Raw genomic sequence first — 26204 nt, 5'->3', positions numbered from 1 at the left:
TGAATTAAGTCAGAGAAGGCCAAGTATCACATGGTATCACTTATAAGTGAAATCTTATAAAGAATGGTACAAATGAATTTATTTAAAAAAACAGAAACAGAGTTGGAGATGTAGAAAACAATCTTATGATTAACAGTGGGGAAAGGGGAAGAGGGATGAAGTGGGAGATTTGGATTCACAAATACACACTACTATATACAGAACAGATAACTAATAAGGACCTACTGTTTAGCACAGGGAACTCTACTCAATATTCTGCAATGACTCACACAGGACAAGAATCTAAAAAAGAGTGGATATATGTATATGTATAACTGAATCACTCTGCTATGTACCTGAAACTATCACAACATCGTAAACCAACTATACGCCAATAAAAATTTCAAAAAAAGAAGTCATATAAGGAAGCGGAAAAAAAAATATTGCCATCTGCAAAAACATGGATGGACCTAGAGAATACTGTGCTTACTGAAGTAAGTCAAAGAAAGACAAATACTATATGATAACATTTATATGTGGAATCTAAAAAATAACATAAATGAATATACATATATATACAAAACAGACTCACAGTCAGAGAAACAAACCTGTGGTTACTAAAGCTGGTGGCGGGGGATAGGTTAAGGGTATGAGGTCAACAAATGCAAACTACTATACATAAAACAGATAAGCAGCAAAGATTAACTGTATAGCACAGAGAATTTTGTAATAAGTTATAATAGAATATAGTCTGCAAAAATACTGAATTATTATGCTATATACCTGAAACTAACACAGTATTATAAATCAACTATACTTCAATTTAAAAAACAAAAAGAAGAGAATCATCTAATAAATTCCATGGAATATGTATAGGATTCAGCAAGGTTTTGGGTTTCCTGGGTAGCTCAGCAGTAAAGAATCTGCCTGTAATATGAGACCTGGGTTCAATCCCTAGGTGGGGAAGATCCCCTGGAGAAAGGAATGGCAACCCACTGCAGTATTTGCCTGGAGTGCTGCAGTCCATGGGGTCTCAAAGAGTAGGACACAACTGAGTAACTAACACAGAGAAAGATTTTGAAGGAGTGTGAAACCAAGTCTACAAGAAATGGTGTGGATCTTACAAGAACTGACTCTTGGAAGATGATCAAGCATGTGCTATGTAAAGGCAGAAGATGATGTAAGAAACAATATTCCAGGTAAATAAACAATGTACAAAAGTAAAGTATGAAACAGCATGAATTATGGAGAATCAGAAACTAACACAAAGTTTCACTTCTGATAATGGTGGAGTAATTTGTACCGGGCTAACTTTTCTGCAAATAATTAAACCCTAGATAAAACCCAAAAATTATTTGAAAGCACCAAAAAAAAGGAAAAAACAAAAGGCTAGCACAAGTAGAGGGAAGTCAATACATGAAAAAAGGGAACTTTAGGGAGTGAGATTCAAGGACATAGGGCCTTGCAGTTGAGAAACTCCCCAATCCACACAGCATGAGCTAAAACTCAAGCAGAAAGCTGCAGCTTTACAGATTTTTGAGAAGTCAGAAAAAGGTCTGGTATGCCAGAACAGAGGAAAAGTGGCAGAGAGGGTAGGAGGATACAAAACAAGAGGAAACCACAATGAAAAATATATCAAAATCTACTGCATAAACTGTGCCTAAAACCTCGGCCATCCCTAAAACTGAAGATGCAAGGGAGACTCCAAAGAGCCCAGCAAAAGCAACAGACTGAAGGTTAAATAACTGAGCAGAGATTTCGACTGATGTCTGTTAGGTGAGGGGCAGACTCTGCATTCTGAGTATAACAAGGTGTACTCCCTGTATGAATAAAAATCAATAATTTTCAAAAGAAGATAATGGAAATCCAGAGTTTCAACAATGAATCCACAATGTGCAGAATGTATTTTAAAAAATGATGAGACATGTGAAAAAAAGAGTGACTTACAGTTAAGAGAAAAGGCAATCAACAGAAACTGAGTCTGACATAACCCAGAAGTTGGAATTAGCAAATAAGAACTATTAGTGAACAGGCAGTTACTAAAAATAAGTCAAGGACTTTACTGGGAAATACAGTCACAATGAACAAACAGATAGGAATATCTCAGCAGAAAAATTATAAATAAAAGTAAATTCTGCAACCAAAAAGTACAATATTTGAAATGAAAAATTCATTGTTTATGAGCAGGTTACTAACTGAAGAAAGTGTCAATAAATGTTGAGGGTAAATCAAGACTGAAGAATACACAGAAAAAAATGTTTTTATAAAAGGAAAAAAGCTTCAAAACTGTGGAACAGTATCAATCTAATACTATATAAATAGAAGGAGAAAAGAGCAGAAAAAATTTTTGAAGAAATAACTGCCAAAAACTTCTCAAATTTGATGAAAGACATAAACTTATAGATCCAAAAACCTCAGTAAAGCCCATGCAGGAAAAATACAAGTAAATGACACTTCAGTTCAGTTCAGTTCAGTCGGTCAGTTGTGTCTGACTCTTTGCGACCCCATGACACTTAGGCACATCCAAATCAAACTGCTGAAAACCAATGACAAGGAGAAAATCTTGAAGGCAGCTAGTAGAAGAAGAGAAAAAGAAACATTATATACAAGAGAATCAAAAATAACTCTGTCAGAAATAATGGAGGTCAGGAAACAATGGAATGACCTCTCTAAAATCTTTGTAGTATTATGAAGAAACAGCTGCTTGAGATAGGCCCTTGTGATGTTTTATATATAGGCACTGTTGACTAATTTTATATATCAGATAGTCAACTAATTGAAGTACATGCAAGCTGTCCTCTGAAGTGCTCCAACTCAATGGGACTGAGGGTACTATGTGCTAGGAAAGCCAACAGTCTTGTTTTTAAATTTTTGTTTATTGTTTTGTCCTGCTAAACTTCTATCAACGATAAGATACTAAAAAGTTTCAAATGAAATCTTACCTTTTTTTGTCAAATTTTTCCATACATTCTAGAGGCTGAATGAACTGAAGAACTTCATCCCATTGACCATCAAGGATTAGTTGCCTATATAAAGAAAAATCCATGCATGCTATCAAACTTGTGTTATACTAATTAAAAGCAGAATAGATGACAAGATAGCATTAGAACATCACAAAGCAGGTAATAAGATTAACATTTCAAAAAAAAAAAAAAAAGATTAACATTTCACTTGATTCCTCAACCACTATAATAAAATTAACTTTTCCCACAAATTATTTGTAACAACATATGCTATTTGAGAAGAATCTGTGAACCTACACCCACTCCTCATTCTAAAATGTGTTTTTCTTCATCTATGTAAAAACATCAAACTAAATCTAAAAGTTTATTTATTTCCCCACTAATCTTACAGTTTAAAGTTATTCTGTATTATTTAGGGGCCAGTGTGTAGGTATGTCCCAGTCTCCCTAAGTCAGTGGGTCTCAACTTGGGGCAGCTCTGCCCCTTGGAGACATCTGGCACTGTGTGGAGACATTTTTGGGTGTCACAACTAGGGTGTGACCAGCATTTACAGGGTATGGGTCAGAGGAACTGCTAAATATCCTACATCCTACGATGCACAGGACAACTCCCACACTCACACAAGACGTTAACAGTACTAAGGCTGAAAAACTGCTCTAAATGTGACTTCAACATCTTGGAGGCATTCAACTAAAGTTAATATATACTAAAGTTTATATTCTGAGAATGAAAACAGTAATGAATAATATCAGGTTTCTCTGACTTAAGTGGTCTATGGGAACTTCCAAAAGTTATAAGGCTTTTAGAGTACTGTTCTTTCTTAAAAGTTATTTCCCTACTTATGCATTTTTAGAACAGAAAATTTTAAAAGGAAGAAACAAGCAAGAAGATCTACATAAGATTACCAACTTTTAAAATTCTACAAAGAATGAATAGTAATAAAAAGCAATCACAATATATAATATAATCATTTTATAAAGGAACATTTTAACATTTAAAAAGTAGGAAGGATATAATTTCAAAGGTGAGCCCTTTAAGATCAATACATTAGGAGAATACATTTAGTTTTAATGAAAAATTTACTATTCTTTAATTCTTTGAATATCACCTTAGACCAGTAAAACTGCACTACAAACCAACGGGTTTCTGCAGAGGGATATCAGAGAGCCACTACTAAATCCCAGGAATAGCAATGCTTGAAAGACAAAGCCCAAAGAATACAGCCTTAGTATTGGTTCCTGCTACACGTATCATTGACTAAGCTCCCTAGGGCTCAGTGACATTCATATATCAAATACAGGGAAGTGCAATGAATTTAAATAAACTTTCCTGATATAATAAAGCTTTTTAAAAAGTTCCTTCTTCATGAGTTAGAAACACTTTATTTTCATTTCACAAAATGCTACATATCCAAGAATCTGTACTCCCCGTCAAGGACATTTGGTAGCACATAAGCACAGAATACATTTCTGTCTGGAATTTTGGGTTTTTCTTTTTCCATCCAATTCAAGGAAGGATATATTTAGCTTTCCATTTGGGCAAACATGTTAACTCCCTTTTGCTCTACAATTCCATCTCCAAGAAACTTGTTCTAAGGAAATAATCCAAGATACAGAAAAAGTCATATGTATGAAAGATGTTCAGTAGAGCATTTAAGAAAGCCTGGAAACAATTTAATTGTCTAAAAATAGGGAAATTATTAGGAAATTAAGTAAACTGAAAACTATAAAAGAAAAAATGTATAATCACACACAGAATTCTTATAATGTTAATGGATAAAGCAGGATACAAGTTATAAATGCAAACAGAAATGCTGGGGTTTTTTTAATATGCATCAAAAACTGTGTGGATGGTAAGGTGATTTTTCTTATTTTTCTATATTTTCTACAAAGAATATATTTATATGAGTATGTTTTATTTCTATAGCTACAAAAGATATTTCAGAAGTATTTAAAGTTTACAATCTCTGATTTGTTAATCGAGTATCTTTTACATGATGCCACAACCATAATAGAGTTGCGATTCTTTTTAATGAATCTTTGGATCTTACTCCTGAAAATATTCTACAGAAAACTTTTATTTTGTAAATGCTCATTATAAAAATAAACATTAAAAAATTATACTTACTTTTCATGATTATAAAGACCTACCTGTATTGTACTTATTATCTTATTAATACTTAACATTTCTTGGAATGAGCTACAAACCTTACAGTAATAATGAAATCATACCTCAGGAAAAGCATATCATCAGAAAATAGGCCATTTATGACTCCACTTTCCTTCTCAAGGGCCAACATGCTAATGTGAAGCTTCTTTGAATTCAAGAAATCTAAGATTAGCTTAATGATTTCAACCTCTTTTACATTCACTGTTTCTTCAGCCGTCATGTCGATAGCCTAAATATTAAACAAAATAAAAACAAAAATTAGTTCTACTGTTTTATTTCTAAGCATTACTAACTACACGGAAACTACACATAACAAGTTTCTTGGAAATAATTAGTGCAGGTATTCAAATGAAATTAATGTAATATTTGTCAAAACCAAGTCATTCTTTGAGGTATGATATAGGTATAGCTATGATTTTTTTAAGTGTTTATCTTCGAGAGATATACATTGGAATTACAGATTGATATGAAGTCTGAGATTTGCTTCAAAATAATACAAAAGCATATGGCAGGAAGAAAAAATAATAATCATGACTATTAAAGTAGGATAATAGGTAAATGGAGGTTCATAATATTTGCTATGGTCTGAACATTACTGTCTTCCCAAAATTCATGTTAAGTGATGGTATTAGGAGGAAAGACCTTTGGGAGGTGATTAGGTAATGAGGACAAAGCCCTCATGATTAGGATCAGTGCCCTTGTAAAAGACACCCCAGTTTCCTGGTGGTTCAGTGGTTAAGACTCCACGCTCCTACCGCAAGGGGCAACCAGTAGTTCAGTTGGGGAACTAAAATCCTGCATGCCTCTTGGCATGGCCAAATAAAACTTAAAAATCAAATTAAAAAATAATAATAATGATTAAAAAGTAGAAGAGACCCCAGAAAGTTAGCTTAGCCCTCTCTCTTAGGAGACTACAACGTGACTCAGCAGTCTGCAACTAGGAAGAGGGCTGTCACAGAACCTAACCATGCTAGCACCCTTATCTCTGACTCCCAGCATCTAGAATTTTGGGCACTAAATTTCTTCTATATATAGATCACCGAGTCTATGGTATCCTGTTACAGCACCTCAGATGAACTAAGATAATATTATTCTGTCTACTCATACATATGTTTAAAATTTGCCATAATAAAGAATATTTTTAAAGTCAAAAATAACCAAACCATGTTTAGCTATGTCCTATATATTCATTCAATAAGCACTGGCTATCTTTTCTTTGTGATATACACTGTCCTGTACTCACTCCGCCCTTAAGAAGTTTACAAAATGTAGCAGCAACACGTAAAATGTACTCTATACTTTGGAACCAAAAAAACAAGGCTGATTGAAATGTGCAACTCTGAGTAATATTGGTACTATCAACATAAACATCAATGATATTTCAGTTCTCTCAAATCCCTTCTCTTACCTGTTAAGTCTGCAGTGATACAACTGAGCTCACAAGTTAATCATCAAGAATCAGAACTAAGAGGAATTCTGAAGAGCATTAGGTCAACATTCTCGTTTTAAAGATGAGACCACACAAGTTAAATGCCCTAAGTTGTTGCAGTTTTCAAAAGCCCAGGCTCAGAGCAATACAAAAGAATAGCAAGCTAAGGAGACTAGTTGCAAACAAACATGATCAGATAAAACAAACTGTAAGCATCTTTCCCACAGGACCAATTATCTTTTACCAAATTCGCAGAAATATAAATATATATACACGTATGCATACAGGTTTATTTTTTTCAATTTGGTTACTATTTTGACATTTATTTCTTCATAATGAGAATTAATTACAATCATGTGGCAGACTAGAATGCTCATCAGATGACTGCATTTTCTCTCTTAGGTGGAGAAGGCAGTAAACAAAGGACAGAGCATGGGAAAGTAATTATGACTCAAATATGTAATGACATCAGACTAAACTAATCTCATACATCCATCTCCATAATAAGGACATGCTTACCTCAGGAAACAGACAAATCACAAATTCTCCCCCAACAGGCCAGTCACCCAGTTCCTCATGTTTTGGGTTTCCCTTTGCTGTCTTCTAAGCTGGCTATCCTTCTGCTCACAGACTTTGTTCAAAAGACTTTGTACAATAAAATTAATGATATTTCCATTCAATAAATTCTGATCATATTTCACAACTGTCTTTCTGAGATTACTCCTAAAGCACACTGATTTTAGCATTCCCCAAATCTTCAGATAGTTCTTACTAGAAAAGAATTGTTGTTGTTGAGTCATTAAGTCAAGCCCAACTCGTTGCAACCCCGTGGAGCCTGCCAGGCTCCTCTGTCCATGGGATTTCCCAGGCAAGAATACTGGAGTAAGTTGCCATTTCCTCCTCCAAGGGATCTTCCTGACCCAAGGATCAAACCCATGTCTCCTGCTTTGGCAGGAGAATTCTTTACCAATGAGCCACTGCTAATTTAACTCCCAGAAAAATAACTGTAAAGCTGCCTCAATAGTTCTTAGAGGGCACTTCATTTAAATCACCATATACCAGTTACACAATAAACACTATGATATTAAATAGTTTATAGGCCTCAGACTATTCAACATTCAGTTTAATACTAAGTAACTCTGGAGTTATTACACTATGAATCTATGGCAATAGTTCCACTTAAATTTAAATCATAACCACAAGTTTCACACTGCCATCATTTCTGATCAATCAATAAAGCCTAAGAGAAGTAGTATATTCTAACAATATATATTTTACAATGATTTTATACTTAGATTTTGAATAGATGCAAAAAATATATCTTAATTAACCAGAATTATTCAGGGTTTTTAAAAAATAATTTAAAAGATAAGTTTTAATTCCATACTATAGAATTCCCAGTAGAAAAGTATAATTACCCAACCCAGAATTTTAACTCTTATAAACTTTACTGTGGCTAGATACAACATAAAACATAGGTACATAATGACTATATTTTAGAATTAATCTTTTTGAATGCACCCTGTGTTACTGTAGCATTTGTAGAAGCTCCCAAAATCCCAGCTGTATATATTTTTAAAGATAACAAAGCATAATTCATCAACATTTTTTAAATCTCTTTAAACTATTAATCACTACAAAGCTAAGATTTTCCTCTAATTCGGAGAAGTAGAATTCAGTAATAAATGCCTCTTCCTCTCCCCTCAGGGGGACTACAAATCAGTAAGATTCTACTAGCTTAGGAACCACTAAAATTATTTTTGATGAGACAGACAGTACATAAATGTTCATAATTATTACTTGAATTAATTTAAGATGCAAAAAAAAAAAATCAATGAAGAAACGTCTCTTAAAAACTACAGAGCAGCAGAGCAGCAATGAAGACAGACATGGAGAAAAGACTTGTAGACACAGTAGGGGAAGGAGGGGCTGGGACAAACTGAGAAAACAGCATGGAAACACATACATTACTACACGTAAAACAGATAGCAAGTGGGAATTTGCTGTTTAATACAGGGAGCTCAACCCAATAGTCTGTAACAACCTAGAGGGATGGGATAAGGTGGGAGATGGGAGCAGGGGGCTCTGGAGGGAGGGGCCTACGTATACCTGTGGCTGATTCATGTTGATATATGGCAAAGGCCAACACCATATTGCAAAGCAATTATCCTACAAGGGAAAAAAAAGTACAGAGTTGATGATTTTGTTTGCAACTCTTCTAAAAGTCATTCAATGGCTATCATCAAAAAAATCCACAAACAATAAATGCTGGAGAGGGTATAGAGAGAAGGGAACCCTCCTACACTGTTGGTGGGAATGTAAATTGGTACAGCCACTATCAGTCCAGTCCAATTCAGTCACTCGGTTGTGTCCGACTCTTTGAGACCCCATGACTGCAGCACACCAAGCTTCCCTGTCCATCACCAGCTCCCGAAGCTTACACAAACTCATGTCCATTGAGTCGGTGATGCCACTATGGAGAACAGTATTGACGGTCCTTAAAAAACGAAAAATAGAGCTATCATATGACCCTACTCCTTACTCCATATATATCCAGAGAAAAACATGATCCGAAAGGATGCACCCCAATGTTCATTGCAGCACTGCTTACAATAGCCAAGACATGGAAGCAACCTAAATGTCCATCGACAGAGAAATGGACAAAGACGACGTACACACATGCAATGAAATAATACTCAGTTGTTAAAAAGAATGAAATAAGGCCATCTGCAGCAACACGATGGACCTAGAGAGTGTCATACTGAGTGAAGTCAGAGAAAGAGAAATATTGTATGACATCCCTTATACCTGGAATCTAAAAAGAAATGATACAAATGAACTTACTTACAAGACAGAAAGAGACTCACAGACTTAGAAAACAAGCTTATGGGTGCCAGGGGGAAGGGACAGTTAGGGGGTTTGGGAAGGTCAGGTACACACTGCTGTATTAAAAATGGATAACCAGCAAGGACCTATAGTATAGTACATGGAACCTGACTCAGTGTTATGTGCCAGCCTGGATGGGAGGGGGCTCTGGGGGAGAATGGATACACTACATGTATGGCTGAGTCCCTTCACTGTTCACCTGAAACTCCCACAACACTGTTAATTAGTTATACTCTAACACAAGAGAAAAAGTTTGGGGAAAAAAAGATATACACTTAAAATAAATACTTGAAATACACACTTAATCTACTTATTAGAAAAATAAATAAATAAATAAAATAAAACCCATTCAAGGGAATTCCCTAGTGGTCCAGTGGTTAGGCATCCATGCTTTCACTACTGATGATCCAGGTCTGATCCTTGGTCAGGGAATTAAGATCCCATGGCGAGGCCAAAAAAAAAAGTCATTCTAAAGGATAAAGCTCCGGCCCTTCAATCTATTCAGCCAAATCAGCCCTGATAACATCTTAGGTAGCTATGCAAGCCCATGTACATGCATGCTCACCAAGCAGAGTTTATAATATATAGGGCCAACAATAAAGTGTATTCCACCGAAAACAGAAAAAAAATTGGGGTAGGCAGGATCAGATTGTTTCAGTATTTTCATACTAAAAGATAGATTTGCTATTAAAAAATAAATCACAAAACATGAACTCTATGAATTTTCCTCTAAGAAATAAACATTTACTAATATTTACTAATGAAGTAAGGAAAAAAGAGTTTTTTTAAAAAGTAAATATATCTGGAAATGAGCTAGACAGAGGTCAGTATTTTAGTACTAAGATACAATTAGCATCTACAGAAACTAAACCCCAGATGGGGTCTCTATATGGACTCCTGCTGATAACTATCTAAGTGAATCAAGATTAAAAGAACGTATTAGAGGGAAAAAAACAAAATTATTTTTAGAAATCTAAAATTAAAGGTAAAATGTTAGCAATAGGTAAGAAAAAAAAAGAATGGTAATAGAAATATATTGACTAATATGTATATTTCCATACATAGTTATGAAAAAAGTTTCATGAAAAAATATCAGTCGTAGCTTTCTAACCAAACATAAATAGATATTTAAATGTCCCTTTGCAATGAGGTACTTTCACTTACTTATAATACAAATTAGGAAGGAAGAAAATGCAGAAGGCTAAGAATGATTCAAAAGCATAAGATTAAGGGAATTAGGGCACATCCATTAAATATTTATAGTCAAGAAAAAAAGTGTTTAAGAAAGGCTCCACTTATCCCTATCCCCATCCTAAACAATAAACACCGCTTTCTTTTAACTTTCCAAGAATTACAGAGTGCCTAACGCTGAACAATAGTGCTTTACCATTCCAGTTTACAGGGAAAAACGCAGATGAGGAAATGAAGTACTATGAAGATTTTTTATAAAATATCAAACTGCAAAGTAAGACTACTGTAACTTCTCCTTTAAAAAAAAAAAAAAAGAAGAAGAAGAGGGAGGAAAAAACTTCCTAGCTCTTAAATAAAAGAGCATTCCAAAAACCCATGCTGCTGCCAGATTACTTAACTGCAAATATCTGGTCCTTCAGGAATATCAATGTGACATTGCAAGTCATTTAATTTCTACTGGCCTCAATTTCTTCACACATAAAATAAGAGGGTTACTTAGTTTGTCTAATTTCTATGATTTCCCTTCAAGTTTTACATTTGTTTTAACTCAAATTTCAATAACAGGAAGTATATTTTCTTAGGGGGAAATATCAACTCTGGAATAATCAGAAGTCTCTGATTCTAAAGTCAGTTTAACAAGAGAAAAGAAAGATTTGTTTTAGATCATTTAAATAAACAAAAGAAAAGCCCTTCTAACTGCAAGGCCCTGTCATGTCTACTAATCAGCTAGCATGGATGCAGCATGTGTCCCTTCTTACTGCTGACAGCTGTTCTCTATTCATCAATTATTTTAATTTACCTTCTGGAACTGTGAATGATTTTTAGCCTGAAGAACAAATTACATTTAAAGCAGGTGCAGCTTTATATAGCTAAAAAAAGAAAAGAATCAATTAACATAAAAATACTTTGTATATATGCATAAAATTTCTCTGGCAACAGACACAAGAAACTGATAAAACTGGTTGTCTCCAAGAGGGAAAAATGGATAATAAAGAACAGAAATGGAATGGATAATAAAGAAGAAAAATGGTGTCACTATACACCCTTTTGTACCTTTTTGATTTTAGACCATGTGCAATTATTACCTATTCCAAAAATTTTAAATATTTTATATGAAATTTTATATTATATGTATAATTTAAATATTACATATGAAACATATGTTCCCTGGTAACTCAGCTGGTAAAGAATCTGCCTGCACTGCAGGAGACCCTGGTTCAATTCCTAAGTCAGGAAGATCCCCTGGAGAAGGGATAGGCTACCCACTCCAGTATTCTTGCCTAGAGAATCCCCATGGACAGAAGAGCCTGGCAGACTACAGTCCATGGAGTCGCAATGGATCAGACACAGCTGAGCGACTAAAACAACATACACATGAAACATAATGACTTTCCCATTGCAAATAACTGGAAATAATTAGACATATAAGGAATATAATTATATAATGAAGCAATAACATTTCAGAATGATTTGTATTTTTTTCATAAACTGAGACCCTCTTCACAGATTCTATTCAAATATTATTTCAATCATTCTTTATGAGATAAAAGTATTTGTATTATTTTCATATTCAAACCCACAAATATTTTTTAAATACATTTAATTACTAATACTAAAAAAATGTACAAGATAAGTAGACATATGCTGTGTAATTCAGTCACATAAAAACCAAAAAAGGTAAATTTAAAATCTGCCAAATTTGGCACTAAAAACGTAAATGTAAATCTTCCATTTAACAGAAGTTGCCATGAACAAGGTAATAGATAAGGGACAAGGACCAAATATAATACAAACGGTTAAAAGATTATCATCCAGAACATAAAAATAGCATCTTCAAATCAGTATCTCCCCCAAAATTCCAGCTGAACAATTCACAGCACTAAAAATAACCAAAAAAATTATATTAAAATAAGATACCAACAATGGCAAAATTTAAAAGACCTGATAGTATCCAGAGCTGGCAAGAGTGTGAGTAAATGACCCTTCACACACACTGGGTTAAGAATATAGATTGGGGACCTCCCCGGGGATCCAGTGGTTAGGAGTCCATGTTTCCACCACAGTGGGCAGGGTTCAGACCCTAGTCGTGGAAACAAGATTCCATACGCCGCACGGTATGACCAAAAATCTTTTAAAATACATAATGAAAGAAAGAATATAAATTGGGACAGACTTTTGGAGAGAGAATTTGACAGCATGAAATTTTCATCTATGAAAATTTTAAATGCATATACTCTTTGACTCACCAATTCCAATTCTATTTCTAGGAACCTATTCTGCAAAAATATACAAATATATACAAAGATACATATACAATACTTGAACCGTGAAATTCCAGAAGTTCAAGCTGGTTTTAAAAAAGGCAGAGGAACCAGAGATCAAATTGCCAACATTTGTTGAATCATCAAAAAAGCCAAGAGAGTTCCAGAAAAACATCTATTTCTGCTTTACTGACCATGCCAAAGCCTTTGACTGTGTGGCTCACAATAAACTGTGGAAAATTCTGAACGAGATGGGAATACCAGACCACCTGCCTCTTGAGAAACCTGTATGCAGGTCAGGAAGCAACAGTGAGAACTGGACATGGACCAACAGACTGGTTCCAACTAGGAAAAGGAGTATGTCAAGGCTGTATATTGTCACCCTGCTTATTTAACTTATATGCAGAGTACATCATGAGAAACCCTGGGCTGGAAGAAGCACAAGCTGGAATCAAGATTGCTGGGAGAAATATCAATAACCTCAGATATGCAGATGACACCACCCTGATGGCAGAAAGTGAAGAACTAAAGAGCCCCTGATGAAGGTAAAAGAGGAGAGTGAAAAAGCTGGCTTAAAACTCAGCATTCAGAAAACTAAGATCATGGCATCCAGTCCCATCACTTCATGGCAAATAAATGGGAAACAGTGGAAACAGTGACTGACTTTATTTTTTTTGGGCTCCAAAATCACTGCAGATGGTGAGTGCAGCCATAAAATTAAAAGACGCTTACTCCTTGGAAGGAAAGTTATGACCAACCTAGACAGCATATTAAAAAGCAGAGACATTACTTTGCCAACAAAGGTCCATCTAGTCAAGGCTATGGTTTTTCCAGTACTCATGTATGGATGTGAGAGTTGGACTATAAAGAGGGCTGAGCACTGAAGAACTGATGCTTTTGAACTGTGGTGTTAGAGAAGACACTTGAGAGTCCCTTGGACTGCAAGGAGATCCAACCAGTCCATCCTAAAGGAGATCAGTCCTGGGTGTTCACTGGAAGGACTGATGTTGAAGCTGAAACTCCAAAACTTTGATGCAAAGAACTGACTCACTGAAAAGACCCTGATGCTGGGAAAGATTGAGGGCAGGAGGAGAAGGGGACAACAGAGAATGAGATGGTTGGATGGCATCACCAACACAATGGACATGGATTTGGGTGGACTCTGGGAGTTGGTGATGACAGGGAGGCCTGGCGTGCTGTGGTTCATGGGGTTGCAAAGAGTCGGACACGACTGAGCGACTGAAATGAACTGAACTGAACATATACAAAGATGTTCCTTAAGATCTGTTTGTAATAGAGAAAAATTAGAAATGACCTGAGCTCTCATCAATAGGAGAATTGTTAATTTTTGGTAAATTCATATTATAGAATACTACTGCAGTGATGTAGATCTACTGTACCTTAACAATAAAAAGACACATTACAGAAAAATACAGCTATCAACAAATACTTGATAAATCGATGAATATAAATAGGCCTATTTATCTCTTTTAAAAGGGAGAGCGTAGTATTCTGTATCGAAATAAATGACAAAGAGAGGCTGGAGGGATACATATCAAACTGTTCAGAGAGGTTACCTCTGAAAAGAAGAATGAGATTGGATGGAGGGCAGGGAACCAGGAAAGGAAAGGATTGAAGGAAGATTCTTTTACTCTTCATCATTCAAATCATCTGAATGATTTATAACCAATATATATTCATGTATTAATTATACATACATTTCTTATATAAATAAAAGTTTTAATTTAACAGAAAAAACTATGAAAATGAAAAAAAAAAATCACAAAATTAGATCTCAAAAGTTCTATATCAAGGTACCAGGTACAGAAGAATCCCAAACACATGGACCATAGTCTGCCAAGTTCCTCTGTCCATGGAATTCTCCAGGCCAGAATACTGGAGTGGGTAGCCATTCCCTTCTCCAGGGATCAAACCCAAGTCCCCCGCATTGCAGGCAGATTCTTTACCATCTGAGCCACAAGGAAAGTCCAAAGACAGGATTAACTGCTACATTTACAATGCAAAAACTATTGGGCACAAAAACTATTGTAGGATCTTATATTGCTTAATTGATCTTTACATCAATCATAAGATTGACAATGTTATCTCCATTTTACAGATGAAGACACAAAGCTTTGTATGGTCAAAAACTTCAGCCAGCATTTATATTAAGGCTGAACATCTCAGTAGCAGCTGAATACTTCTTTCAGAAACATGTCAGAACATAAATTCCGATATCAACATTGATGTCAGTGCCATCCAAGAAATTTCTTAAAAGTAACTGAAGGAACCTATTTAACTGTGTAACAAAAAACAAAGGGGTAAAAAGGAGGCAAATATATATACTTAGATTAATTTTCAGATCAATTTTTCATTAATTCCCTAAAACATCTGCGTTGCCTTACTCTGACAGGCAAGAAATTGCGTCCTCCTCCCCAATCCCAAACCTAAGCTTTGTAACAATGAAAATGAGAATTTTTGACTGAGAAAGACAGAAATACAGAGACAGAGAGGATAGGCAAAGAGAGACACAGAAACAGAAACAGAAAGGGAGAGAAGGAAGGAAGAAAAGACTGTAGACAAAAACTCTAGGACAAGACTGGAACCACAAGTTGACCAAAGTTCTTTCTATTGTATCACATTGATTTCCAAGAAAAGAAAGGGCAACAATACAAAAATGAGGAAAAACATAAAATGGATACACAGTCATCTAAATATGCCAAAATGAAAAACCTTCATCGAACTCCAATAATATAAAAAATTATTCCAAGAGGTCCATAGTTCTATCATTTTTCATATTGTTTTTCTATTAAACAATGCTAATAGGGTGGGTAAATAAGCTAGAAGTCTACATTAACAACAATCTAATCAGAGTTTTAGACATACCCTTTTAGCTAGAGAGACAAATTAGCTCAACTGTGTAAGAAACTAAAATGAATTTAAAGATTACTTTTTCTATTTTAAAAGATCTATCCACATCTAGTAAAATATACTTCCTAACCTTTACTTAAAACTCCAGTTAATTTTTAAATAATGTTATCCAAATGAATACTGCCATCAAAAAACAAGCAGTACTGAAAATGACAGGAGGGAAGGAAACCTCCAAAATGAAAAAAAAAATCTAGATCGAAAGAACTCTAGAGTTTAGCTGTTTGCATCTATGCATGCTCAGTCGCTTCAGCTGTGTCCGACTCTTTGTGACCTATGGACTGTAGCCCGCCAGGTTCCTCTCTCCATGGGATTCTCCAAGCAAAACTACTGGAGCGGGTTGCCATGCCCTCCTCCAGGGGAGTTTCCCAGCCCCGGGATCGAACCCACATCTCCTGTGTCTCCTGCACTGCAGGCGGATTCTTTACCACTGAGCTATCAGGGGAGCCCCTCAGCTGTTTAACTTTTGACTTTAAAAGAAAACAGATTTCAAAGTACCTTTGAAAAGCCATATTGAATATGAGGAAGTCTAAATAAATTTTATTTATTTAAAAATTTTTTACATCTTTTTGATCTTTTTATTACTCAAAAAAGCTTCATTTTTTAATTTAGCTTTCTGACTCTGGTTTGTGTTTTCAATACTTTCACAACAATTTTCTGCTCCTCAATAAGGAAAGTGCATTTAATTCTGTCACAAACACATGCAGCACATATGGAACCACTACATGTTGGTCTATACTTTTTAGACAACCTCATAAGCCTGCAATGTGGGAGACCTGGGTTCGATCCCTGGGTTGGGAAGATCCCCTGGGGAAGGAAATGGCAACCCACTCCAGTATTCTGGCCTGGAGAATTCCATGGACTGTATAGTCCATGGGGTCACAAAGCGTCAGACACGACTTAAGCAACTTTCACTGACTTTCATAAGAGCTTCAGGTCTCACAGCATGAATTCCTTGGAAGCTGGCCTGGGCACACTCCACATGCAGATTCTGGTGCTTTCCCAACCTTCTTGGGATAAAGGTAAATAATTCTACTACCAGGGGTTCAGGACAGCCTGGTTTTGTTACAGGCTGTACTGCAGAACAAAAGACAATAGTATGTCAAATGCTGTATCATTCTGAATACTTTTAGATACCACCCCAGAAGAGGAAGAAGAAATTAGATAAATTTCAATAGTGTGCTGCTAGAATGCTTTGCTGCTGAACATAACTTAGTTTTTGGAGCACGACCAAAAGCAAAATTATGGTGCTAATTTAAAGCATAAGAATTTTAGATCTAAAAAGGAAGTATGTGAAAAATTTGTTTTATTCTTAAATAATATACTTTTTTAGGGACCTCCCTGGCAGTCCAGTGGTTAAGACTCTATGCTCCCAATGCAGGGGACATGGGCTCCCTCCCTGGTCTGGGAGCTCCCGCATGCCACATGGGTGTGGCAAAATATTAATAATAATACACTGTTTTAGATCACTTGTTTACAACATGGTTCAGGAGGTTTAAGGTCTACTGGACCTCTGCTGAGTTCTCCAGTTTCAGACTTAACACTTTTCCAATCATAAAGTTCATAAATTGTGTCACGGATTTCAAGAGAAACATGGAGGGGGTAAGTCTGGTCAGACCAAAGCAAGTAACTTCTTTAGAACTATTCAAAATGTGAATCTTACTTATTAATGAGAAACAATGCCACCACTTGACTATAGAATTATTATTGGACATTAGGCAGAGCTAAGCATTGGAAAAGACCCTGATGCTGGGAGGGATTGGGGGCAGGAGGAGAAGGGGACAACAGAGGATGAGATGGCTGGATGGCATCACCAACTCGATGGACATGAGTTTGAGTGAACTCCGGGAGTTGGTGATGGACAGGGAGGCATGGCGTGCTGCGATTCATGGGGACGCAAGGAGTAGGACATGACTGAGTGACTGAACTGAACTGAAGCATAAGAAACTCAAGGTCTCCTGACTCGGAGTCAAAAGTTTTAGGTATTAATCTTGCAAAGAATTAAAAAAGTTTTAAACAGTTTATTCCTTAAATTATCATAGCAGCTTATGGTAAAAATTCAAATGTTTATTAAGTAAAATTTCAACCTATAAAAACACATGTAAAAAAGATAGGGGAAAAAAAGATAGGCAGAATGTTTTTAAGAGTAATATTGTAATAAAAATTAATTTAAAATCCTAATCACAAATTAATGTTTATTAATTAAGATCAAAGTGAATATTCATATAAATTTATATAGTAGTCTTCATTTGCTTATTTGTGTGTTCTACCTTATTTGTGGTAAAAGAGATGCTTTATCTAAGAACACAATTTCACTTTTCATTATATAATGAAATATAACTATCTCTAACATAGTTTTCCGTCACACCTAAAGACAAGGTAATCTTTGTAAAATAGATTAAAATTAGCCTTTATGTTTTTTTTTACTCCCACACTTGTTTTCAATGAGAAAAGTAGAACTTAAGATATTTGAGTATGCTTCAAAAACTGAACACAGAAAAAACAGTTTGTCAGTAGATATACAACTGTATCTACTATACAGCAGAGTATTTAGAAACATAAAAAAATGTACTAAGTCACAAAAACTTGAAAACGTACTAAAAAAACCACAAATATATAAGCATTAATGACTGAAAGAAGTACAATAGCATATATACTATATAACTACCCACTTAGTTAACTGAGTTTTCCATCCTTAGCTTTTCTACTTCCTTAGCATTTATAAACTTATCATAGAATTAAGTTGGGAGGTACCTTTGTCCACTCTCTTTTTTAGTACAGAGTATCTGAACACATCTCTGACAGATGGTCCGCCAATGTCTACATAAACGCCTTCAATAACAGAAAATTTCTATACCCCACCCAAGGTACCTGTCTCAGTCTCTAAGACAGTCACCAGTGAGACTACTATCGTTTTTACACCCTTTCGTAGTCCCTGGCCCTTAAGTGTGGACTGGATTTAGTAACTCACTTGTATCCAAGTGCAGACTGGAAGTGTTGGGGTGTCACTTCCAAGATTTATAGAGAGCTGGTAACATCCATTCCAAGAGCAGGTGTGTGCCCTCTCTCAAACTGCTCTCTCTGGGGGAAGTCAGCTGCCATGTCATGAAGAAACCTTATGGAAAGATCCAAGTAACAAAGAGCTGAAGAAAGTCTTCAGTCAGCAGTCTGTGAAGTGTGGAAGCCCTCAGTCCAACAAGGAACAGAGGTCCGAGTCACTGAGCTTGGAAGGAGATCATTTCCCAGTCTAGCTTTCAGGTGAGACCATAGCTCCTAGAGAAGCTTAACTGCAACCTCATGAGAGACCTAAAATCAGAGGCTGCAGCTGGGACGGCCCAGATTCCTGACCTCCAGAAACAGTAAGGTGAATATTTGTTGCTTTAAGCCACTTAGATTGGGGGTAATATGTTACACAGCAATAGATAATGCAGAATCTCTCCAATTTTTCACAAGTATAAAAAGGCATTTTATTTTGTTTTCCAATATTGCATTGAAATCTACTTTCATCTAGGTATGTCTTCAGGGTCAGCACAATAAAAATTTGTTATGTTGAAAACTTACACATTTGAGTCTGACAATCCTCATGTCTATTCCCCTACTTCCTTCAACCAATCTTCACATAACTTCCAGATTCTTTACAATACTAGTCATTCTCCTCTGAACAATTGTTAACCTCACTTTAAAGCACCTGAAACAGAACACAATACTCCCTCCAGAACACAATACTCCCTCCTTCTGGTCAACAACTGTACACAGTGAAATTAACAATTCCCACAATGTGGGTACTATACAAGCACAACTGGACACCTAACGTTGCTTTACATCATCTATTTGTGAGATACTGTTTTTGTACTTCCCAGAATTTCATTTCAAATGCTTTTCCTAAAGTTATAAAGAAAACCAACCCAATTCTATTTTCAAGCTTTCAAAATAATATTTTTTAAAAAGGAAAATTTGGAAAAATGTTCAGACTATATATAGCAAGGGGTTAATATCCAAAATATGCAAAGAACTCATAAAACATCAAAAAATGAACAACCCAATTAAAAAATGGGCAAAAGATTTAAACATATTTTCCCAAAGACATACAGACTGCAATGAAAAGATGCTCAACCAATCATCAGGGAAATACTAATCAAAACCAGTGACATCCTCACACATGTCAGGATGGTTATTACTGAAAAAGATAACAAATAACACCTGTTGGCAAGGATATGGAAAACAAAGAACCCTTGTGAACTGCAGGCGGGAATGTAAACTGGTACAGCCACTATGGAAAACAGTAAACAGATTCCTCAAAAAATTAAAAATAGAACTACCATAGGACCCAGCAATTCCACTCCTGGATATTTATCTGAAAAAAATGAAGACATTAGTTAGAAAAAATATAAGAACCCCTACGCTCATTGCTGCATTATTTACAAAAGTAAGACAGGAAAGCAACCTAAGTGCACACTAAGAGATGGAGAAAGATGTGGTATACACACACATATACACCACAGAATATTACTCAGCCAAAACAGTGAATGAAAGGTTTCCCTGGTGGTCCAGTGGTTAAGAATCCACCTGTCAATACAGGGGACACGGGTTCTATCCCTGGTCAGGGAAGACTCCACATGCCATGAAGCAACCACGCCCACAAGTCACAACTACTGAGCCGAAGCACCACCACTACCGAGGATCCTGCACTACAGCCTGTGTTCTGCAACAAAAGAAGCCACTGCAAGGAGAAGCCCATGCACCACAATGAAGAGTAGCTTCCACTTGCCACAACTAGAGAAAGCCCTTGAGCTGCAACGAACACCCAGCACAGCCAAATATAAAATTAAAAAAAAAAAGACAAATGAAATCTTGCCATTTGTAACAACAAGGATGGACCTACAGGGTATTATGCTAAATGAAATAAGTTCGAGAAAAGTAAATACTGAATGATTTCACTTATATGTGGAACAAACAAAAACAAAACAGAGACAGTTATACATACAGAGAACAAACAGGTGGTTGCCAGAGAGGAAGCCTGTGAGGGGAGGAAGAGACAGGTGAGGGAAATTAAGAGGTACAAATTTCCAGTTTCAAAATAAATAAGTCATGGGTATGAGATATACAGTGTGGGGACTATAGACAATAACTATTAATATGTGATGTCTCTATAGAGTGGCATATTGTGACTAGACTTATCATGGTGATCATTTTGAAATGTATAGAAATATCAAATCACTATGTTATGTAACAGGAACTTACATAGTCTTCAAAAATTATACTTCAAAAACAAACTCTTAGAAAAAGAGACCAGATTTGTGGTTATCAGAGGTAAGGAGCAGGAGAACAGAGAACTGGATGAAGGCTATCAAAAGGTTATTTAATGTACTACGTGATAAATATAATTAACACTGCTGTATACTAAACAGGGGGCTTCCCTGATGGCTCAAATAGTAACAAATCTGCCTGCAATGCGGGAGACCTTGGTTTGATCCCTGGGGAGGAAAACCTTCTGGAGAAGGAAATGGCAACCCACTCCAGTATTCTTGCCTGGGAAATCCCATGGACAGAGGAGGCTGGCAGGCTACAGTCCACGCAGTCACAAAGAGTCGGACACAACTTAGCAACTAAACAACAACAATATTATACAGGAAAGTTGTTGAGAGTAAATCCTAAGAGTTCTCATCACAAGGGAAAATACTTTTTCCTATTTTTAAAATTTTGTATCTATATGAAATGATGGATGTTCACTAAACTTATAATTATTTCATAATGTATGCAAGTCAAATTATTATGCACACCTTAAATTTATCCAGTGCTGTTTGTCAATGATATCTGAATAAAACTGGAAGCAAAGAAAGGAAAAATGTTAAATCAAAATGGACAATAAGGTACCAATTTTAGCTCAGTTCTATAAAGCTTTCTCAAAGATTTTTATATAAGTTCCATTTTCTTTTTCAATAGGTTTCACAAAACTTGGCACTTAGCCATAGAATTTCATTCATTTCTCGAATGAGTTATTTGAATTCATTATTTGAATCAAATGCATCAACTATAAATAGTATAAAAATTTTAGGCCATTTTTCATGTAGTACTTTTTCTCTAAAATAGTGCTGACCTGTAAAATGAGATCAACTTCCTAACAGAGTGACATGCATGTGATTGGTGTGATGTAAATTTCTCCCCCTTTAGAACTCATAAGGTAAGGACAAGGTCCTCAGACAATGTGTCAAAAGGGCTGCAAATACCATGCTATGGAAGAGTTGTGTGTTATATATGTTAGTCACTCAGTCATGTCTGACTCTTTGTGACCCCATGGTCTGTAGCCTGCCAGGCTCCTCTGTCCACGGAATTTTCCAGGCAAGAATACTGGAGTGGGTTGCCATTCCCTTCTCCAGGGGATCTTCTCGAAAATTTTCTGGAGGAGCTAATGTTCTGTGAATAAAATATAAAAATTTAATCTGGAAAAAGTTTACCTTGTTTTTTTAAAAAAAAACTAGGTGTAATTTTAAAACATTGGGAATCCTGATTAGATCGACTCTGTTAAAGACGCCACATTGAGAGACTCCTACTTGTAGAAAAACATGGTTGAAGCATTCATTTAAAAATACTTGTATCTACCATGTGCCAGCATCATGCTGCACCCCTGGGTTACAAGGATTGAGTTACTATGGTGAACAAGAAGATAAAACACAAAAAGGCTTATAAAGGAGGGTGTGGTATTATGTAACGGTATCCTTTCACTCAAACAAAAACAAATTCAAAAGAAAAAGAAAAATCAGTTGAAATATGTAAGTTTTGGCTATTCAATGTTATGGTCTCAAAATTAAATGGCAAAAAAAAAAGTATTCTCAGACAAGGGTCAGCAATGGATTTATAACCTGAAGACCTGGATTTATAACCTGGATTCAAGTCTTCTGTACAAAAACATTATACATAAAATATAAAGAGTAACATAAAAAAATGCCAAAATTCCATGGAATTTGAGAGGAATAATGAGGTGTCTTGCTAAAAATGTGTCTGAAGGATTGTTAATATCCTAACATGCAGAGATGGGAAGGGAAAAACATGCGAACATTTATTGTGCAGCCACGATGTCAGGTCCTGTGCTAAATACTCCCATACATCATCTGTATTAATTCTCACAACTTTCCAACTTCATTTTACCTAGGATAACACTAATACTCTGAGATGTTAGTTACTTGTCTCAGGTCACACTGCAAAAAGTGCAGAAGCAAGAATAGGACAACTGTGTCTAAAATCCTGTGACCTTTCCATTATAACGTTCAGGCCTGTATAGGGGTGAAAACAAGAGAGGATAGTTAGGATTCAAGTAATCTGGAGCCTAATGTCAAAGTTTCAGAAAGTGAACTCAACTTATTTCCTGTCCTATGAAGTAATCTCTCATCCATTAGCTGAGTAAGCCTAAGGCAATTCTTCTAAAACGTTCTCTAAAATGACAAAAGAAACTGAACCCACAGAGCCTGTAAACATAAAATTTCTTTGAATTTTACCTTAGAAATTAGTGTCATTATTACATTCTCCATACATCTTCTGTTTAATATTTTTTAAAAAACTATTTTTTATCCAAGTCTTCAAGGGAAATTGATGACAATTCCATAAATGTGTGTCATATTCTATGGACACAGATTTACTTCTTGGCACATTTCAGCTTATCTTGAATACTCCTATTTGAAAACCATAGGTCAGACGGGATAAAGTAAGCTATTTCTTGATCAAGAATCAATGATGTACACTAAGAATTATTTAATACCAAATGAAACTCAAGTAAGAGTTATTGGCCATAGCCTTATTTTCTAAACTATGAAAACATCCTACTGAAACCAGGAAAGCAATCCTGACCCACATATAGAAAGAACACACCCTTCCGCCATGTCACCACAGTAATAAAGAACCTCTACCAAGAAGTAAAGATGTATTTTAATAGTTTCTATGAGCCCTTTAAGGCCATTGTAAGAAATAAGATCTTGGACCTAGAAATACTAAATAGATCATTCAGAAATTTGTAATTATCTTGTCAATGCTCCATTCTATTAAAAGGTAATCAACAGATGTCTTAAATCTTGTTTCCAAAGTGCTTTCAAATACTTTATTTTGTTCAACTTCAGAGCTCATTCCCAGACTAAAACAGAAGCAGGTATTATCATCTGGAAATTAGACTAGTCAACATTCGGGTAAGCAGCTCTTCCAAGATTACAATCAGTAGCAAAGGGAAACTTAAATCCAGGCAATCTGATTTTCAGCTTACCAAGCTACTAAGGAAAACTGCATCTTTTCACACTTATTTTGAAGTGTTTCTCAAACTGCAGCATATGTCAAGCATATCAAATGCTATTTAGTATGTAATTGATAACCGGGGCTTCACAAACAAGAAAAAGCTGAACACATTATGTAACTAGGAACGGATAGTAACCTGCTCTCTTATGATATAATCCTAGTACTGGCTTCAGAAAGAAAAAAAGACAATTAGGAAGTGGGAAACTGGGTGGAAAACAGATTAAAATTCCTTCACAAAAAAACTGCGTATTTATAATGGCATCAAATTCAAGTGTGTGTGTGTGTGTGTGTTTTCCCCTAACAATACACTGTTATGGCTTAATTGGTTGGTCACTATAATAATTTTTTCTTCCTATGTAGAAGCAATCATTCCACTAAAACCTAAGGTAAAATTGTTCATTACATTTTCCTTCTAAATGAGACCCAGGAACATGCTATATAAAGGAAAATAGGCTCTTAGGCGTTTCTCCATTCTATTACAGTAAAATTTCAAGGCAACATATGCCAACACTGGAGACAAAAAATCTACTTGGATTTACTGTGGGAAAAAAATATTTACAGCATATTCAAGCCTTACATGTTAATCTCTGTGCGATTAACTTCTTGAAGCACTCTAAGTCAGCAACAAGGGGAGGGAAATAAGTGTTAGGATCACAACCTAAGAATCTGGGTGGAACAAAGACTTCTCCTCTCATTATGCAGAGAGAACCAAGTTGCCAAAAATGCTCTGCTCAGATACCATGCGTGGTTACTGACTGCGCGTCTGGGTACAGAGAGGGGAAAAAAAATCAAATGCTGGTCAAATACTTCCCCTGTCCCCCCTGCCCCTTTTCGGCCAAGGCCTCGCTCCAGAGCTGGAGCCCCAATCTCTTTTCTCCCCAACATAAGTAAGCGGCTTAACCCTGTGAGTTCTACAAGCTCCCGTTCTCCTCTCCCACGCAGGCGCCCCCGGGGCTCCGGTCCAACCCCAGTTCCAAATCCAGTCGCGGCCCCTCTCCCCGACTCCGCCCAGACCCCCAAAGGCCTGCAGCCACTGACCACTGACGTCAGGAAGGCCCAACCCGGCCCCCGCGGGGCTGCCCCAGCCCCGCAGCGCCCTCCCCTCCTCCGGGCCAAGGCGTGCCCAGAAAGGGACGGGAGCGCGCCCCTCGGCTGTCGCTCAGGCTTGGCAGAGGGGCGAGGAAGAAAGAACCAGCGTCGTCAGCCGCCCTCTCGCCCCACAGCAGCAGCGAGGTGGGCACCCACCGTGCTCAAAGGCGGACAGTGCCAGGGCGAGGGGCGTCGCTCCGTCTGCAAAGCCCGACTGGCAGCGAGGCAAAGGTGTGGTTCAGGAGCGGCGGCTTCCAGTCGCGGCCTGGCCCCCATCCGTCGGCGCCGGGGCCTCACCCGCGACCCCGGTGCCCACCCAGTCAGCACCCCAGCCTACCCAAGACCCTTCTCCCGTGCCAGGAACGCCGCCCTTGGGGTCGCCGGGGTCGCCGCCCTGCGGGTGGTGACCGGCGGCGACGGGTGACCATGACAACCCGAGGCGCAGCCCGACGCCGCCTCCGCCTCCAGGAGTCGCTCACCTGGGGGCTCCGGGTCGAGCCCGGAGAAACCACGGAGGAGAACGCGGCTGGGAGGCCAGACGACGGGGCCCCGAAAGGGCGGGTTCCGGGCTGGAGAGGGAGCGCGAGGGCGGCGGTCTGGGCTCGGCGGCGGTCCTGCCTCCTGCCCTCAGCGCGTCAATCCATCAGCCCGTCAGTCCGTCCTTCCTCTCGTCTGCCCCTCCCGAAGCCGGCTACCGCTCGGCTCAGCCTCTCGCACACTGCGGTTGTCAAGCGGCGCCGAAGCCAAGCACCAGCCCCGAGCCGCAGCCAATCGGCGCGCTTCCCCGAGGCGCCTCAGGACCCCGCCGAGCGGGGCGGCCAGGCAGGTGCCTGCGCCGAAGGGAGAGTAGGCTGGGCGGGCCCCAACCCGGGGCGCGGTGGGGACAGGCCTGGTGGGCCGGCTCCCTGCTAGCGCTCAAAGGAGCAGCTGGACTCGGAGGAAGACGGCGCGGCGACTGCGTGAGAGACCGGCAGCTGGGACGCAGACCCTTTGGCGGTCGGTGACCCCGCGTCCCGCAGTAGGGCGGAGGGG

At 37.5% G+C, this 26204-nt stretch overlaps 1 protein-coding gene and 1 pseudogene across 4 annotated transcripts in view; both read right to left on the bottom strand.

The window, feature by feature from the left end:
- Window positions 1-25910, bottom strand: part of WDR47 (WD repeat domain 47) — a 61108-nt gene extending 35198 nt beyond the window's left edge. The window contains exons 1-4 of one of the 4 annotated variants that reach the window (XM_061121247.1): window positions 25652-25910; window positions 8650-8709; window positions 5174-5340; window positions 2922-3005 (exon numbers count right to left, since the gene is read on the bottom strand). In XM_061121247.1, coding sequence (XP_060977230.1) covers window positions 2922-3005; window positions 5174-5340; window positions 8650-8664 — 266 coding nt within the window. In that variant the 5' untranslated portion in view covers window positions 8665-8709; window positions 25652-25910. Of the gene's footprint in view, window positions 1-2921; window positions 3006-5173; window positions 5341-8649; window positions 8710-23299; window positions 23320-25651 lie in introns of those variants that run through there. The other 3 variants (XM_061121248.1, XM_061121249.1, XM_061121246.1) reach the window with 3 other exon arrangements.
- On the bottom strand, window positions 16410-16936 carry LOC133041145 (large ribosomal subunit protein eL34-like; annotated as a pseudogene).
- Window positions 25911-26204: the final 294 nt, after the last annotated feature.

Source organism: Dama dama, chromosome 20 (genome assembly GCF_033118175.1).
Source record: "Dama dama isolate Ldn47 chromosome 20, ASM3311817v1, whole genome shotgun sequence".
NCBI lineage: Eukaryota > Metazoa > Chordata > Mammalia > Artiodactyla > Cervidae > Dama > Dama dama.
The sequence above is the reverse complement of the archived record's forward strand: the minus strand, read 5'-3'. Positions and strand labels throughout refer to the sequence as shown.